Genomic DNA, 17757 nt, shown 5'->3' with positions numbered 1-17757 from the left:
TGGTGGGAGTGGCAGTGTGAAAGCTGAGTAACTGGGATTACAAGTGAAGTGAAGAGAGAAGAGCTTAATTGTTTCACACAAGAGGATTCATACTTTTTTTTTTTGGTGGAAGATTACTTTTGCGAGCTACCCCTTATTCTTGGAGTGTAAATCTTTAAATAGCAAGCCTTGGATTTGGGTTAACCAGTAGTATAACTGCTTTCTTTTCCTAGTTTAACACAACACAATAGCATCTCACACGAAAGAGAGTTCAAAACCTTGGCAGAGAGACAGGTTCGGCAGAAGTCCCACAGTTGAAACACCACTGCCAAAGCCATTGGGTGAGCCAAACTCAGCAGCTCAGGTCCTAAGCACCCCAGTCTGGCAGGACTAGGAGTGCAATGGCAGGAGCATGAGCCCATCATATTCCATGGATCTGTCCAGCCAGCATTTAGATGACCATGGATGGTCCCGAATAAAACTGTATCTAGACTCCTGCTAAAGACAGTTCACAGAAATAGATTTGGTCACAGGAAGAATACAAGGGAGCCTAGTGGGCTTCAAACACATAATAGACAGGGAGATGGCATAGGTAAATGGAACTGAAAGTAGAACACATTTAAAACATGTTGCTTATGAGCTGTGCTCTGCATCTTGGTGCAGTGCCTGGGCTGCATGACAGACACCCATCTGAAGTCAGAAATCTTCCTTAGTGTGACAGCTGGATAGATGAAGCTTTCAGGAGAAAGTTGGAGCCTACCTTTGGCCACCACCCTTTTACAGAAGCCCTTTCTCAGACCTTGAGGGCTCTGTTTTCATTTGCTCCTAGCACTTTTGGTTTTAGTTTGGCTCCTAGCACTTTCCAGCAAAATAAAGGCCACTAAAATGTCTGTTACTCATTCCCAGAGTGGTGAAAAGGTACAAGAATCCTTTCTTAAAAATAATGATAATAATAAAACAATAACAATTGGGAGACTGGAAAAGTTTAATTTTCAGACTGAAATAACTGGTGAGATCGTGTTTTCCTCTGGAATGGAAAAGAACATTCCTTGCAGCTCACGTGGCCACAGGCTCTGGCAGATGGCACAGCCACAGCAGCAGAAGCCCTTCAATACTCTAAGTAGTGCATGACAGGATTGGCCACCCCATGGTGAAGCAGCCCCTATGGGTGCCCATGGCTTGCTCTTCCTTTACAGTAGTTGCCGTCTTGTCCCAGAAGCTAGCCACAGCTCATAGCAGCTTCTCAGCCTACCCTGGGAACTTGATATTGGCCATCAATTACCAGAGTCAGCCACCCCTGGGTGATGACAACTGTCTGGCAGGGAAGATGCTGGTACTCCCAGTCCTGAGCCTGGACTCTGATGCAGGATGCTTGTTTGCATTTAAAAAGCTCTTTTTCAACTTGTTCCAATGTACTTTGAGGTTTCTTTCTCTCTTAGTGGTAAAACTGGATGTGACACCAACCTAAGTATAAAGCCTGGATCCAAATACCTAATATTTTAAAGGAAGGAAGAGATCTGACCGCAGAAGTTCTTAGATTGGACCCATCTGCTCTTAAATCTGTGACAGCATTAGCAGTTTTGGAAACAGTATTGTCAGAAATGAGGGAATATAAAACAATTTAAGAGATTGCTGATGTTAGCTATGGAAGCTAAACAACCCAGGAGCAGCAGTAGGTATCCTGGTGACCCCATATCTAACTTCTCTAATGATAAAAAGAGAATCAACCCAGAAAAGATCATCAGTAACATTTCTCTCTGGAAAACAGGTCCCTGGCCACTGTGAATGGATGGAGAAGAGATGATGACAGCAATTCCTGCTGGGAGGTTTCATGCCTTAAAGAGATCTCCTGTTTCTTATTTCTGATTATAGACATGACTCTGGCTTGCTTCCTGGCCCTTCAGCTGTTCTCACTGAAGCACAAACGGCTTCATGGGCATGAAGAAAGAACACACAAGAATAGATTATGTTGTCAAAATACCCTTTAATAATCCCTTCCATCTCCCACTGTGTATAATCACCTGCAGCTGACTCAGATACCTTAGTACCATGATGAGCTCAGAGCACTTTTTGCCTGTGCTATGGGAGGAAGATGGGCTGTCCTGCTCTCTTTCTTAAAGACTGCCCATCTTGAAAGGCACTTGGCCCTTCATGTCAATAGGAAAAGATCCTCCTCGGACACTGAAGAAGGACATCTTCACCTCAGGGCCTGCCATTTCTCCATTATTCAAGGAGCCTTTCCTCAGAAAACACTTCCAACTGCACAACACATTTTTGACTAAGCAGTTCGCTTCCACAACCTCTCCTATCTGCTTGGCATGCCATGGAGAGGAAGAAAAGCGCAGAATTATGCAATATGATACAACAAGCTTTGCATTACTGGGAGTTAATGGAGCCTTCAGGCAAGTTTCTGAGGCACAAGTCCAAACCATAAGTGGTTGCGTCTACCTGAGAAGTACAATAATCCCTCCAACTATGCACTGCCTCAGGTGTCTGAAGGCTAATCAAAAATGACATTTACAAATAGGAAGAAGTTATTTTTTGAACTTTACCTGTACATTAATGGTATTATTATTAAGTTACTGAAATGCAATAAGAAATCTATGACATTTTCACTTACGATTATGTTAGATTTCATGTTTTGTTGGATGTCATGCTAACACGGGTAATTTACTAAGAAAAAAAAAATCTCTTTCAGTCAAAACCTCATGTCGTTTTCCACAGAAAGAAGTAAACCTTGCTGTGGTTATTCAAAGAAATAATGAATGTAAGCTCAGGCAGAGCTGGCTCTTGAGAAACAAGAAAGCAACATAGAATGGAGAAAAACATGACTTTACTGGGCTGGGGGAGAGGAGTAGGGGGTCTTTTGGACACTAATAGAGAAACACCTGAGGAAATACCACAGGGTGTGAGGGAGATTGGTGTAGCAAAAGCAGTAGGAAACAGGAATCATGGTAATCATGGTTGCAGTAGGACCAGTACCTCTATATATAGATGAGGGCACCTTGGAAGATGCTCTGATTTGCTTCTCGGCGCTAGACCAATGAGCCATAAAATCCCGTCATACACTCTCTGATCTGCACTGTGGCAGTCTCTGAAGTCTGTTATGTGTTTTCCTTGTAAACTGACTGACCTTGACAAGGAAAAGCATGTGGACCCTGATGATATCTCAAAGAAATAACAACCACACCTGCCAACAGCAGCTTGCCTTCAAAACACTTGTGCACCCCAGATTTCACAGAAGGTGATCTGAATACCTTCCAAGAACATAAAATAAAGTCACAGTGTTATTTAGGTCAGAGAGGGCCTCTGAAGAGCATTTGATACAACACCCTTCTCATTGCAGGGCAAATTACAAAATTACGTTATGTTGATTGGGGTCTTGTTCAGCCAAATTTCGAGTATTCCCAAGGATGAAGATCCCCTAGCCTCTCCGGGCACTTGTTCCAGTATTTGACCAATAATCCTGGTGGCCTTTCACTCAACACATTCCAGTCTGTCAATGTCTTTTTTATACTGGGGGAGCTCACAGCTGGGCACAGTACTCCAGATGTGAATAGTGTCTCGTTAGCTACAGCCTTGCTAATGCCGCCCATTGAACCAGTGCTTGGGCTTCCTCACCACAAAGGCACACAAGAAGGACCACCAGATCCTTTTCTCAGAGCTGTTTTCTCTCCAGCTTCTCTCCAGCAGTGCTGGTCCATGGGGTTATTCTTCCCTCTGTGAAGGACTTTGTGATTGTCCTTATTGACCTTCATGAGGTTCGTGTTGGTGCATTTTCCCAGCTGTTGAGGTCCCTCCAAATGGCAGCTCTGCCCTTTGGCATATCTACCACTCCACACCCTCCAACTTGTTACTACCCATGTGCTTGCTGAGGCTACAGTCTGTTCCAGTAGCAGACCATTAATGAGGACCCACCTTGACCAGTAAAGTACAGGTGCAGCATGATTTGGCCCTTCACTTCTCCATTGTGTTGCTTCCTGGATGAAGATGAAGCCTTACTAAGAACCCATGTGGAAAGAAGACAAATTAAATCAGGAAAGGAAAAAATAACAAAACCAAAAACCGATCAAGACTGAAACAATCCACAACAGTCTTTAATCATTCTTGCATTCAGTCCTGGATTAACTAATTAATGAGTGCTTCAGGCCCTGGCAGCACATTTCTTATCGGAAAGAATTACTGCAAATGTAAAAGGGGCCAGGGAATGGTTTAGTCTCGGTGATGCTCCCCACCCTCGTCTGCTCAGAGTGACTTTTGCTTTCTGCAGCTGCCTGCACGCCAAATGTTTTCCCAATAACTGTCAGCATCTTGCCTGCATGTCGGCTGGGCGTCAGCTGCTGGGGAGGTGAAGGGGGACATTATTCATCTGGGAGATCAGTAAGCCCCGATGAGAGAAGCAGGCCTCCAAGCAGCTGTTTAACAGCAGGAGCTGAGATGGAAGCAACTGAGAATAAAGAAATAAATAAGCACGCCCCACCTTCTCTGCCTTTTTCATCTCCAGCTCAGAAAAGTGGGACAGGAAGGTAAGGAAGAGGGAGAAATTAGTGAAAGATGAAGGTAAATCATCACCCACATGGGAATCACTTGCTGGAGGTGTTGAATTGCTTCATGCGTAACTGCAGCTTGCCAGGGTCTACCCTGTCTGACACCTTGTCCCAGCCTGATATCTCTGAAGGGTATTTAGGCAAGGGAAGAGGACGTTTGACACTTTGGTGCTTTGTCTACGGTACACTTTAAAAGCTCACACGAGGTTACACGCACTTCTCCTCTGCATTACAGATTGCCATGCCACCAATATAAAAATGTTGCCCAAATGTTGCTCCGTGTTAAATACATAGCACATATTGTCCTATACAGTGTGCCAAATCCTGTGAATCCTGGGAGAGCTATAGGCACAATATATTTTTCCATCTGGTTTCTAGGAATCTAAACTCTCCCAAACAAATTCTCCCATGTTTTTCAGATTTTTGGTTTGAAAGAAAAAAAAAAAAATCTAAAAAATATCCCCAATTAAATAAAGAGTTAAATTTAAGAAGATATAGGCTAGACAGAGCCTAGGATTCCTCTTTGACAAAAACTTGCTGGAAGGCAAGAAGTTGGATGGCGATCTACTGCCTGCTGATACACCCTTCATCAGCGTCCAACTGATAGCTATTCCCTGGACATTCTCCCTGTAAAGAACTGTAAGGAACCACCATCTCTTGGGAGTGAATACTCTTCAAGGGACAAGAAAACATCCACCTCCTAGCAATGTGCAGCTACTGTGTGGTGAGTAAGCATGGCCTCTGTAGGCTAGAAAACCCACACACATCTTGCAGGGAGCTGCTTATCGAATCTACTGGGATAGGAGAAGGTGCATTGGGAAGGGGACAGTATCCTTGGCAAGCTTTGAAGAGCCTTGTATCTTGGATTTTATTTATTTTTTAACCACATTACAAGTCTCCTGGGCTCTGCAAGCTCTGAATAGCAAGAAAATGCCTGCTGACAGGGTGTCCAGTTTCCTCCTTGTTTCCTCCATTGCCTCCTCAGGCTATGATTGTACTGCAGTGCAAAAATACCTTTTGAGAAAATAGCATTTCAGGTACTGGTCTATGTGGCATGGTCATTCAGCAGGTAGCTGTCCTGTTATCAGAGCACAGAGCTTAGTATGAGCACTGAATCAGCTGGAACCAATGGGAAAGTCAGTGTTAATTAAAGGAGTGCATGTGCTTGTATGGAGGACACAGAGTTCAAGACCACACCACAGCTACAAGTGACAAGGGCGTAGCACCTGTGGTAAGCTGAGTGAGACACGCATGTCCTTACACAGACCATCCAAATTCAGGCAAGGCCTGGAGGGCTAAATGCTGCAACCATGGCAGGGATCCTTCCCACAGAAAGGGTTTGTCCCACATTCTCTGCTCCTCTCTGCCTTGCTGTCAGTTTTGTCACTCCTCCCCACTTGCCAGGGCTGTTGTTCCACACAAGGTCCTCCTCTTTCAGCCCCTGGGCATCTCCTGGTCCATCAGCTGTTGCTTGTGCTGTGGTAGTACAGTGAGGTCTGCACCAGGACATTATGGTGGTAGGACCCATGCAAACACACCAAAATGTACTTTTTGCCCTGGGTGATCAGTCCCAATGGCAAAAAAGCCAACTCAATGGGGAGACAGGAGATGAGAGCAGTCTGTTGCATGATTAATTTATATCCTCAAAAGTCTGAAATGCTCCCAGAAACATTAGTATTCCTTATGTAAGAAAGCTGTCCAGATTTTCAACATATCCCTGCCTTATTCCCACATCTACTGGAATTAATAGCTGAAGGCTTGTAAAGCCCAAAAGGCAAACAGAGGACTGCATTTAATCTAATGCAGAGGCTGAGATCATAGTTTGGGAGTCTAAGCGTTGTCAGAAGCAGAGACAGCCCAAATTCACATTTATACTGGGACACTTTTATAATATCCTGAAAGCATAAATGCACCTCAGAATAGGTGCCATGCCAACACTGACAGCCTGTTTTCACTGTGGGAAATGTTAGTAATGTTAGTAAATGTTAGCCCTTCTGAGAAATGAAGAACAAGTGGAAATAAAAATCCCATTCCTTGCGTCTAAACCCAGTAGAGGTGACACAGCCCAAGAGGTTCCTAAGGTAAATTAGACTCCAGACAGTTCTGTATATCTGTGTGCACGTGTATAGGTCTGTAGACCTGTAAAAAAGGAAGTTGCAGATGCCCTGGAAGAATGATGAAAAATTCACCCAAATGATTTAAAAGTAAGCATCACTCATGCTTGTTTATTTTATTTTATTTTATTTTATTTTATTTTATTTTATTTTATTTTATTTTATTTTATTTTATTTTATTTTATTTTATTTTATTTTATTTTATTTTATTTTATTTTATTTTATTTTATTTTATTTTATTTTATTTTACTTTATTTTATTTTATTTTATTTTTTTCACACTGCTTAATTGCTCCACAATAGTTTATTCATTGCACCCAGATATGATACCACTTCTCTGTTGAAGTGGTCACCCTGTCTAAATCAATGAGGAACTGATCCTCCGGGATGCATAAGTGCCATCTCCTGTTTCCTATATTTATGATTTCACTGAGGAAGCTGTAGTGCCAACTGTATCCAAAGAAGTTCCGGGGTAACAAAGCCCAGTGCATAAGAAGTTTTGTTACTGCAAAATTACACATTGGGAGCTACACTTGTACTAAAATCAGGCAAGAAAAGTAATTTCTGCCATTCCTACCTTCAGCTATACTGTGTGCTAACCTTTAAACAACTACTTGTTTAAAGATATACAGGCTAGAAGTCATGGAGATCTGTATACCAAGTTCCTTGCTCTCTTTAGTTAACAATAATTCTTCCAAAGCTCTTTTTTTTTTTTTTTTTTCCAAAATTTTCCAAGGCAAGTGGCAAATGGAGAGCTTCAAGGACTGTTGTATGTTCTCATTCATGGCAGAATTTAATAAGTTAATAATTCAGTTAACATTATATAAGACTGGAGAGAATATCCTAGTGATTGATTTATTACTATTATTACTATTATTATTAATATTGATAACAAAAGTGTTTATCATGTCATTGGTTTAAAATCCACTGGCCTGTAGTGCATTCACTGTTTTTAGACCAACCCACCACACTGTTGCCTTTGCTTTGAAGAGGAATGTGAAGAAGGCAGGTTTCCTGCAGGGGGAGAATCCTAAATGTGCGTGTTAGCAAGACACTGCCATGTTACCTTCCTGTAACTTGTAGGTGAGATTTCCATGGGCTCAGGGTGCTCAAAAAACACCATGAGTACTATATCTCACCAGCCAGGAACATTCTGACTTGTGACTGAATATCTTGCTTAATAATTAGCAGAGGCCCTATAAGCGATGGAAAAAAAAGACATGTATGACCAAAATACAGCACCAAGAGCACTTCCTTGGTGGCCTCAGTCTGTGTTCACCAAGGCTGAAGGATTGCATCCAAGTCAAAAGATTTGGTATCCTATAAATATTAGTCTAACATTTCAATTTTTGTTCATTCTAATTTATTAAAGTTTACTGTTCTTACTATTTTTACTACTATCATAATTATCAGTATTGATAAATCTCTTTTCCAAAATTCTTCCATTCCTTTTGTGGCTCTCAGGCCCTGGGACTTTCCTGTTCCTGAAGTACAAACAGCTCTTAACTGAGCAGCCTCTGAGTGCTTTGGGCAGCAGAAATTCCTTTCCTGTCTCTCTCGAGGCCTTCTTGGTTCCTTCAATAGTATTTGCTGAGGACAATAGCTTAGAACCACTCATTCCTATGATGTTATATCCTTTTCAGTCCTTCCCCTTTTCTCATTCACCCCTGACTAGCATCACATTCACATTGGAGGGGTTGGTGCACACGGGTGAGCTTCTGGCCAGGGAGAGCATCTTTGTGGGCAGGATGGGGGGGTTTGACTGGAGTCGGAAGCAAGCTGCACCCAGGTGGTTGCACCCTGGTGTGTGCAACTCTCTGTGCTCTCACTGGGTAACAATGTCGACCGTAGCTTGGCGTGTTGACAAGCAATATGCATCTCTACACAAGCAGAGGCAAATCCACCTACTCCATAAGCATACATAGATGAAAACACAGAGAGCTGAACTACTGCCACTTATAAAAACATATGCATTTTCGTATATAAATACATATTTCATATATAAATAGCCTCATGAGGCTAGTTTTGGTGCATTTGTATATACCACAAGCAGAAACATGAATGCTATGCCACAGACACTCCTGTGAAATAAATTTTGTCTTCGGTTTCAGTTTAATAGCTGATGAGCTTTCTGCCAGACGTATGAATGGCTTTGAGGGGAAAGGCATGGGAAGGAAAATGAAGATGTGATCAACCTAGGAAATGGTTCTTGGGAAGCCTTCCAGCATTGTGAGCAAGTGAACACAAGAGCAGATTAGTGCGGTGCGCTGTCTGATGGATGCTCCAGCGGTAGGTTCACAGGACATATGCTGTCTTTCACTGAGAAACAGACATTCATGGGACGAGAGAAAGCAAATGAATATAACAGACTCAACCTTTAAAGTTTTTAGCAGAGACTCGTGAAATTGTACTAAAGAACGGAGACTTGCGGACATACTAAGAGGTGTCAAGACCTGAAATGAATTGATGGACCACAGTCACAGCTAACTGACAGTGACAAGTGTTGTTTTGGACTGTTTGGGCTGGAAATGATGTCCTCAGAAATTAAACTGAGCCCAGCACTGTCAGAATCACCATTTTTCAGCTGCTCTAATAATCCCTTTCAAAAATCTCCCTGCATGGTATAACACATATCCGCATTTCTGTTTCTGAACAAGAAGCAAACAGACAAAAGAGTAATTAAATGTGTGAAAAATATGAAACTTCAAAATGTTGTATACACTAAAAAGGACAAAGGAATTGGTACAGAAAGAAGTAGGAAGGCTAGGAAATGGATTGGGAATAACAACGAGATTTCTACATGAAAAAGGAAAAGCTTTTGTTTCAAAGATGAAATACAGAGTTGAAAATTGTAATGACAGAAACTAATAAAGATACAGCCTGGGGTGGAAAGTCATTTCAGGGCTATGTAAACAGACATATTTTAACATCATACACCGATATGACAACCTACACTGCACTTTGTATAGCATTAAGTCCAAATTGTGGGCACTCTGGTGTCAGAAAGAAGGGAAACAATGCTTTTGGAAAGTGAATTGAATTTGTGATTGGGGAAGCATTGCTTAGGAAGAGTCTTTGTTTTCAATGACTGTAATTACAAAGTAATTACAGCAGGGACAGAAATCCCCACCAAAGAGAGTTATGGTATTAACCTGTGAGATATACCACAGACCAAGGCTGAAGCAAGAGGAATCTCAGTCAAAAAAAGGTGAGATTTTATTTTATTTTATTATTTTTTTAAAAAAATGATTATATTTATGGAGGTGCTTTGTGGCTATTGCAATGATAGTCTGCCAGAGTCAGGACCTAACACAGTTAGGCTAATGAATGCAAACCTCTGTTTACAATGAAGGTTAGTTTGTTGACATACTAGGAGAGAAAAAATCAAGGGCAAGGAAGATCCATTGTCTGTCCCTTTATTAGGAGGTCTATGGCTAAAAAGAACCTAAAAAGGAGGCGCTTGTGGTTGCATAAAGGGTCTGAACTGGAACTTATGACTGTATGGCATAATGTGCAATTGAGACCTGATACAAAACCACCAGAGTCAGATCAGTCTTTCCATCCATTTTGGGAAACTTTGAAATCATCAGGTCTGTGTTGCTCTACTTCAGATACTGCCCAGACCCTGAGGTCATCCTGCTTGCTCCCAGATCTCCCCAGAAAGACTGATTATAAAGAAAAGCCGGCACTCCTCACCTTACCACCTTGGTGCCGTTCCTCATGACCTGCATGTCCACCATGCAGCCACCAGTGACATATGCAGCCAGGTTCAGCTCAGAGAACTCAGCCTGGAGTGGAGCAAAAGGACAGAGCGTTACTCAAGGACAGCAGAGACATAAACACATGAACACAGACACAGAATTGTCTTCAGATAGAATTTGCCTTTCCATTATTATTATTATTATTTTTCAGTGAGGCAATGGGAGATCCTGTTACAGCTGATTTGCCCCAGAGAGGCTGCAGAAGTATTTATGGTCCCACACTTGGGTGTACAAACTTACAGGATTAGGCTTATTGCAGTAATAAGTACTGAAGGAATTAAGAATGAGCAAGATGAAAAACACATACAGGAAAGAATAATAATAATAAAAAGAGGTAAGGTCATTTGAATTCAAATTCCAAGTTTCCACTTGGAAACATTCATTTAGAATTATGTCTGAGTTGGCTGTCACGCCACTGGCCAGCCATAAACCTAATACAAAAGGTTTAAACCTCCATAAATAGCTAAAAGGCCTCATTATGCTATAGGAAAGTGATAAGCAGAGGCACCCACCTAATTCGGTTTACTTGTTAAGATTTTAACTATTAAAGGGTTAGCGAAGCTGGGCAGACTATTAATGGTACTACACAGTTATTAAAACACTTTATCTTCTAAAAGAGGTGCAACTTACGAGTCTGGAAAGGTTGTCAGGGAATGTTTAAGCTGTGGGGAGCAGAAGGTAAATGTGCACTGAGTGATTCTGGCTGCATAGAGTGTCAGTGAAGGTTAAGACACAAATCACAGCGATTAACGGGGCGAGAGGTGTGACAATCCTGTGGCGTGGCAGCTGACTGTACTCCGGGCAGGCAGCAGTGCCAGCAGGACTTGGTGAGCCCAAGCCACTCAGAGCAGGAGGAGGATGTTGGGATTGGCTGATCTGCACCAAACTCAGGCTCCAAACCCTAAACCTGTCTTTTATGAGCCAGTGAGTAGACCTTAGGCTATCATAACCTATTCATATATTGTGCCTTTTGTTGGACTATGCAAAGTCTTGCTTTCCAGTTAACTTTTATGGATTCAGAATCCTGTATTAAATTATTGGGTTTGCCTGCTCAAGATGAGATTTGCCTGTATATATAAATAATCAGCTTTCAGTTTTTCAGACAAAAAAAACGGTCTTCTCCCTTTCAACAGCTTTTTTAATCCTGCCTGTTAATGTGTTTCTTTCAGAGGTAGTATGGTGGAGACTGGGCAGCAGTAAAATCATCTCCTAACCACTGGCTACCTAATATCAGAGCACTTAGATGGTGTTGCTTATTGTGATTTTATTACGATGATTGTAGTATTTAATGTTTGGATATTTCTACTAGATGGAACTGGAAGATAGAGCCAGGAACAACTTTTACACAGAAAAAAAATACAAAAATAATAAAAAAGAAAAACCATGTTTTTTTCCTCATGGAAAAAACTTGCAGATGGAGACTTAATGCACCTGTAAAGGCTCAGAGGCCAGACGACAAATGAAAAAATAACTTCCAACTTTCTTTTTTTAAAATCCACGTAATTTGAAAGCAATGGCTGTGGACTGTTGACCTGATGATGTAATGGGATTTCATGTCTGCGGCCCTGTGTAAACTTTTCAAAGCAACACCCTTACATGATCTTACATCATTTTAACTCACAATTATAATGGAAGGAAGGGGAAAATTCCTGTTGCCAAGAAGTAAATCCTACTTCAAACACATACACACACAATGGCAGTGATTCAGGTGACTTGCTGGACTTTTCTTATAAGATTGCATGGTACTGCCACACTGCTCAGGGTAGCTGATCTTCAGTGATCATTTTGGATCTGAGAGAAGAAAATCCGTACCTCTAAAAGTCACCTGCATTTAGTATGTTTAAAAAGCTCAATAAAATAAGGAGTGGGAGTTCACCTTGAACAAATTCAGCAAGAAGAGATGCTTTGGGTACCATCAGCAATCTCTCCAGTGGCTCCAAGTGGGACACAGCATACCTGCTTGCTAGCTTTCATGTGTTTGTGAAAGCTTTATGAAATGGAGAGATGAAAGGATGGGTTTTCCACCTCTGTGACTGCAGAGAGGTCCCAGTCAGAGAGCCACTGAACTGGACCTTTGGCTTCTGCAGCTGAGGGAAGCATCATCAGATATGAAATCAGAGCTTTAGCTTTAGGCCTGTATTTTATTTTATTTTTTTTTAATGCTTTTCTTCCATAATCATTTCCACAGTGGTTTTTTTTTTTTTTTTTTTACTACAGGAATTAACACTTGGCTTTGCTGGGGCTGAAAGTGGGGAGTCCTCATCTGATGGGCTGGCAAGTACAGCTGAATTAAGCCAGCCTGACAGGCATTGCCCAGAGGCGGTCGGACTAAACAAAGCTGTGTTCAGACACCTGACATCCAAACAGGCCTGGGAATCCCCTGAGCTGCTAAGTGCTCCATACCAAACTGCCAGGACCAATTTCAGGCCTGCTAATGTCGAGAGCCAGAAGAAAGGGAGAAATCCCTTGTGGCAACCATTGTCCAGGGCACCCTGGCAAAGAGCGAGGAGAAACAGGGCCTGTGAGACTCTGCAAACCCACAGCATTACCCCAGCCGAAAACGCCCAGAAATACAACCACAGCTGAGGAAGAGTCCCTAATCTTTCCCTGCCACTTAGCTTTAACAAGCTAAGTCAAGGACCATTGCTGCTCTCATGTAGCTGCTTTGTCCGATCCGACAGGCTGCAGCGAGCTGGCGCTTGGAAGAAGGCTGAAAACTTCAGTCAGCAGAAATTGTTTCCTGTTGATTTTCCAGTGCTCCCTGTATTTTTGACTTTGTGGGTTTTGTAGCCTGATGATTTCCCTTGGCTGGGCTTTCAAGTCTGAGATCATCTCCAGCCTGCTCTTACCTTGCAGACAAAGAGGCCTTTGAAAGCAGCCTGAGCAGATAGAGTAACAGGTAACTGCACGAACCTGGAGAGCGCAGCTCTCCACTGCCCTGCACAGCAATTTGTGTTAGGACCCATCAAAAATTAGGCAGAAATACGTCAGATGGCATTTTATGCTTGCTTTGCAGATGGTGCCAGTGGCTGCAAAAACATCTAGGGTAAGAGTGAACCACATGTGACAAACGTGACACAGTCCATTTTAAGAATAATTTAATACAGACTGTGGGACTTGTATTTTGAATTTTCGTGAGGCCCAGATTTGAGAGGGTGCCCACAAATATTTTGAGGACAGTTATGTTAAAAATGCCTACTATTTCAGGTATTTGGATTCACAAATCTCTCCAGATCATTTGGACTAAATCTTAACCTACTCTCCATTTCTCACATCAGTGTTCCCTAGGTACTCGGTATCTTTCTGTTGAACTATTTTAGGGTTTCTGTTTCTGTTTGCTGAGTATGAAACAAAGAGGATTTTGTCGTTTTAAATTATGCTGTAGTGGAATGTCTGGCCTGACAGCCATATGTTAAAACGCTTCCTGGGAGGCATGTGTTCAGGCTGGATTTAAACCATAAACCAAGTTTCACAGAATAACAGAAGACGGGGGTGGAAGGACTTTAAGACATCAGACAGACCATCTCTCCTTCCTAAGGCAGGATCAGGTCTACCTCTGCCGTTGTGTGTAGGTGCTATGTAACTTTTTTGTATCTTCCATGGTTAAGGAGCCTCCTCAGTCAATCTGTGCTTTAACAACCTTGGAAAGTTTTCCTGATGTCTGACCTAAGTTTCTCCTCTTGCTTTCTAAGCCCATTGCAGAACTTTAAGACTTACTGCTTGAAGACTTACCCTTCCTTCTTCCTTTTTTATATTTATATTTTAATTTTTATTTTTAATTTTAGTTTGTATTTTATTTTTTATTTTATTATTCTTTTTTCCTTAGGAAAAAAACAAACCAAACCAAAACAAAACAAAACAAAAAAACAAAAACATTCCTGTAAGATTCTCTTTTAGGCAATTTCAGAAGTGTTATTGTCACTGGGCTTCACTCTGATGGGGCTGCAATATTTTTAGGTTGTGACAGCCCAGTCACCATGATCTTTTAGCTGAGACCGGACCATTGCTGAGCAAGATGGAAGGATGAAGCCACTTGCCTTACAAAGGAGACTCCTGCTCATATATTCCAGTCTGGCATTATGCTCCAGCCTTCTGCAAGTGAGCAGGGGTCTTCTGAGGGGGCCACTCTGCCCTCCTCCTCGGGGCAAACTGGAGCTCCACAGTTCCTATCGCCTTTGTCTCTCCCCTACCCACCAGTTGTGCCCTACCATCCCACAGGCCTGGGAGGGCTGGTTTCCTTTTCCTTTCCTGTGTCACTGAGATGATGCTCACTATGCACACCCAAGCTTCTCCTCTTCTCTCTCATCCCTGCTGTGTGTGCACATGCTTGTACACCCATGATCTAGGTCCTGACCTTCCTGTATCCTTTCCAGCATCCTTCCTGCCCCCAGCCTGTTGTTGATGGAGGTCTGGAGCTCTGGGAATGAACTGACATGGAAAGAATGATGTGGGATTTGTTAAATAGTAGGCAGGATCACAAGGGACAGAAACTGAGCAAAGGGACTGCTATTTTTTTTTTTTTTTAACTCCCTCTAGAGCCAGCTCTCCACCTGGAAAGCACCATCCATCTCCCCAGATATTCCCAACATGTCCCTGTGAGACTTTCTGTTTCATCTCCCAGTAAACTGTGCTACACAACCAGCCTCTGACCAAGGCTCTCTGCTCGTCTAATCTTGCTCTTGCAACTCCTCACCAATTATCACTGTGGGTCTGTTTTGCTCCTCCTTTCCTGTGACACAAAATGCAGTCAGAATAATAGGCTGGTTTGTGTCATGGCTTGGACACTTGAGATGAAGAATTACTAATGTCTAATCAAATCGCATACATTCCTTAGTGGATTTTATGCTTTAGTTTCTTGGTGGACCTTCCAATACGTATAAGGAAAGAGAAACTTTGGCAGACACCAGACTGCATTCCAGTAACAGCACATTTCACTACAACCATTACAAGCATTTCATGGGGGAGGTAAGCAGTCCCTAATCCCTGCACAGGCAGGAGAGTGAACAAATCATATGGATGTGAACTGGGGGAGGACCAGGGCAGTGTGTACTTGATGCATGAATTAATCACATACATGAAGAATTAGAGATTAAGCAACCCCTGATTCCCAAATCTCTCTGCTGAGACATTGTCCCTTGGAGACAATAGAGAGTTGGGAGGGGGACACTGCTGTGAAGCTCCAAGAACAGCTTCCACAACTGCTCTTTACAAAACCTGAAGCCAGGACATATGCTCTGCTCCTAGCCCACAGACAGTGCTGGTGCTGATACCTTGACCTGGGAGAGTGCTGGCTGGTGCATCAGCTCCAATGGCGTTTGGAGTTGTCTCTTAAATTTTCTTTTCAGAAACCATGTGACTGCCTGACAATTGGAGTTCTAGTTAGCAAAACCACATTTCTAAACCTTTTGATCCCAGGAAATAGCTCAAATGCATGAACTCTGAAAGCCTCCAAAAAACAAATGGAAAATAAAATAATAAAACAAGATTTTAGATATTTACTAAATTCATAATTTTAAGTCATTCTTGCTATTCTTCCAATTTCCTTTATTCATGAATTCTTTTTCATGAATGCTTGTATGTGGAAAAGCTGTGAGGCTTTCGTTGCTGTTCTTGAACTACTTTCTGGATTTTAGCTGGAAAAAAAAAAAAAAACACATCTTAAGTATGTAATGAATAAAAATTATACAGTTATTTGATGAGAGGCTAATTCTCACAGTCACACACAGGCCTATCAGTCTCTACCTTTTGAAAAGACCACTTTATGCCGCACATGAAAATATTGCTTTAGAACAAGAAGCACAATGGAACTGGAAGACATGATTTGTATTACAATTATCTCCTGTGTGAGCCAAGTACAACATTTTTCCTGACAATGCTGCCAATGGAGTCATAATCTATACCACAAGACTTTTCCAGAAGCATGTACATAGGAGTTCACTGAATAATCATTCCCTGAAAATAAACCAGGCAGCGGGGACAAGTGAATGAGCTGTGCAAGAAGAATGCATGTCAGACAGAGATGGACCCACCTTGTCAAGGGCAGGAAATGGTGGGAAGAAGATGGCTGGACAAACAACAGGAATCAATATTCTGAGAAACTTTTTGGCCTCACCAAACCTCCTTCACACTTTTCCCCCTTTCACCATCAATTACCTAATGCCAGGAAAGATGTCTCTAAATATATTAAAATGCCTTCAGGAAATATCTAAAAGAAAGGTACCCTCAGGGTCAAGACTCTAAGAAGTGCTGCTTCCTCTTGCCTGCCAGGTCTGTGCTCTCCTCTTTCTCTCATGTGCTCTCTTCAGTCAGTGCAAGACACAGAATTGGGGAAGACCACCAGAGCCATAGGATACGACCCATTGCTGCTGCAGGTACTGTGTCATGAAACCCTTTCTTAAATTGGTGTACTTATTAAAAGCAGTAATATCTCCTTCTGCCTCTAGGCAGCATAAACGAACTCAACTCTCTTGGTCCCCTTTCATAACTCGGGTCTCCACAGTCATCCCAGTGACCTCTTTCTGCACATCTTCTGCTCTGTGGGCATCTGCATCCTGGACAGGTGGTGAGTGTCCCACTCACCTGGCCACTGCCCACAGTGCCACGAGCTGGCTGATGGGTCTGCAGTTGTCCACGTCTCAGCCCCAGCATCCCTCCCCTCTTCTGCTGGTGGCACACAGCCACGCAGCATCCTTGTACACAAGGAAAGCCTAACGCACAAGGAGACCCCAACCCAGGACATTTTATGATCCATATTGGAAATCCCAGAGTCATGTGAAATCCTTAAAGCATGCATAGTTTTGTTTTCTTTGGGACAAGGCAAAGAATGTGGTGAAGGAGGTGTCGAATTAATACCAGTTGCCTCCAGAGATGGAAAATGTTTCACAGAGCATAAGGCTTTCTCCTCCTGAGTATACTGTATTTCCTAACGTTTCCTGTCCTCTGGCTAGTGAAGGAGAAAGGTGGTCCGAGAAGATAAAACTAAAATTAATAATTAATTTCAGAAGAGTGACAACTCCTGTGGCACTTAAACGTTCTTTAAGCTTAGCTTAGCTTTAGGGCCAACTTACATTATCAAACTTATATTTTTCATTTGTAAAAAGCAACAAAAAACACCCAGATTTTGTATTTCCTGAGGAAAAGAGCTGCAGTATACCCTGCAGTATAACCTACAGTTCTCAAAGCCAGAAATCTTAAGGCAAGCAAAAGCAGCAATGTGGTTCAAAACCTAAACCCCTTATTTTTAGCATAAGTTAGGAGGTGTATTTTTAGATTTGGCTGCTTCTTAAAGCTTAGGGTTTTACCCTCACTGAGTAAGACTTAAACTATCAAAGGTTTAATGGGAATAAGTCAAACATAT

At 42.2% G+C, this 17757-nt stretch overlaps 1 protein-coding gene across 1 annotated transcript in view; it reads right to left on the bottom strand.

Moving 5' to 3' along the window:
- Positions 1-17757, bottom strand: part of SYN3 (synapsin III) — a 190167-nt gene that overhangs the window by 132375 nt on the left and 40035 nt on the right. The window contains exon 4 of the mRNA XM_032208101.1: positions 10336-10427. Coding sequence (XP_032063992.1) covers positions 10336-10427 — 92 coding nt within the window. The remainder of the gene's footprint in view (positions 1-10335; positions 10428-17757) is intronic.

Source organism: Aythya fuligula, chromosome 1 (assembly GCF_009819795.1).
Source record: "Aythya fuligula isolate bAytFul2 chromosome 1, bAytFul2.pri, whole genome shotgun sequence".
In the NCBI taxonomy this organism is placed as follows: domain Eukaryota; kingdom Metazoa; phylum Chordata; class Aves; order Anseriformes; family Anatidae; genus Aythya; species Aythya fuligula.
This window is presented reverse-complemented; position numbering and strand designations above follow the sequence as displayed.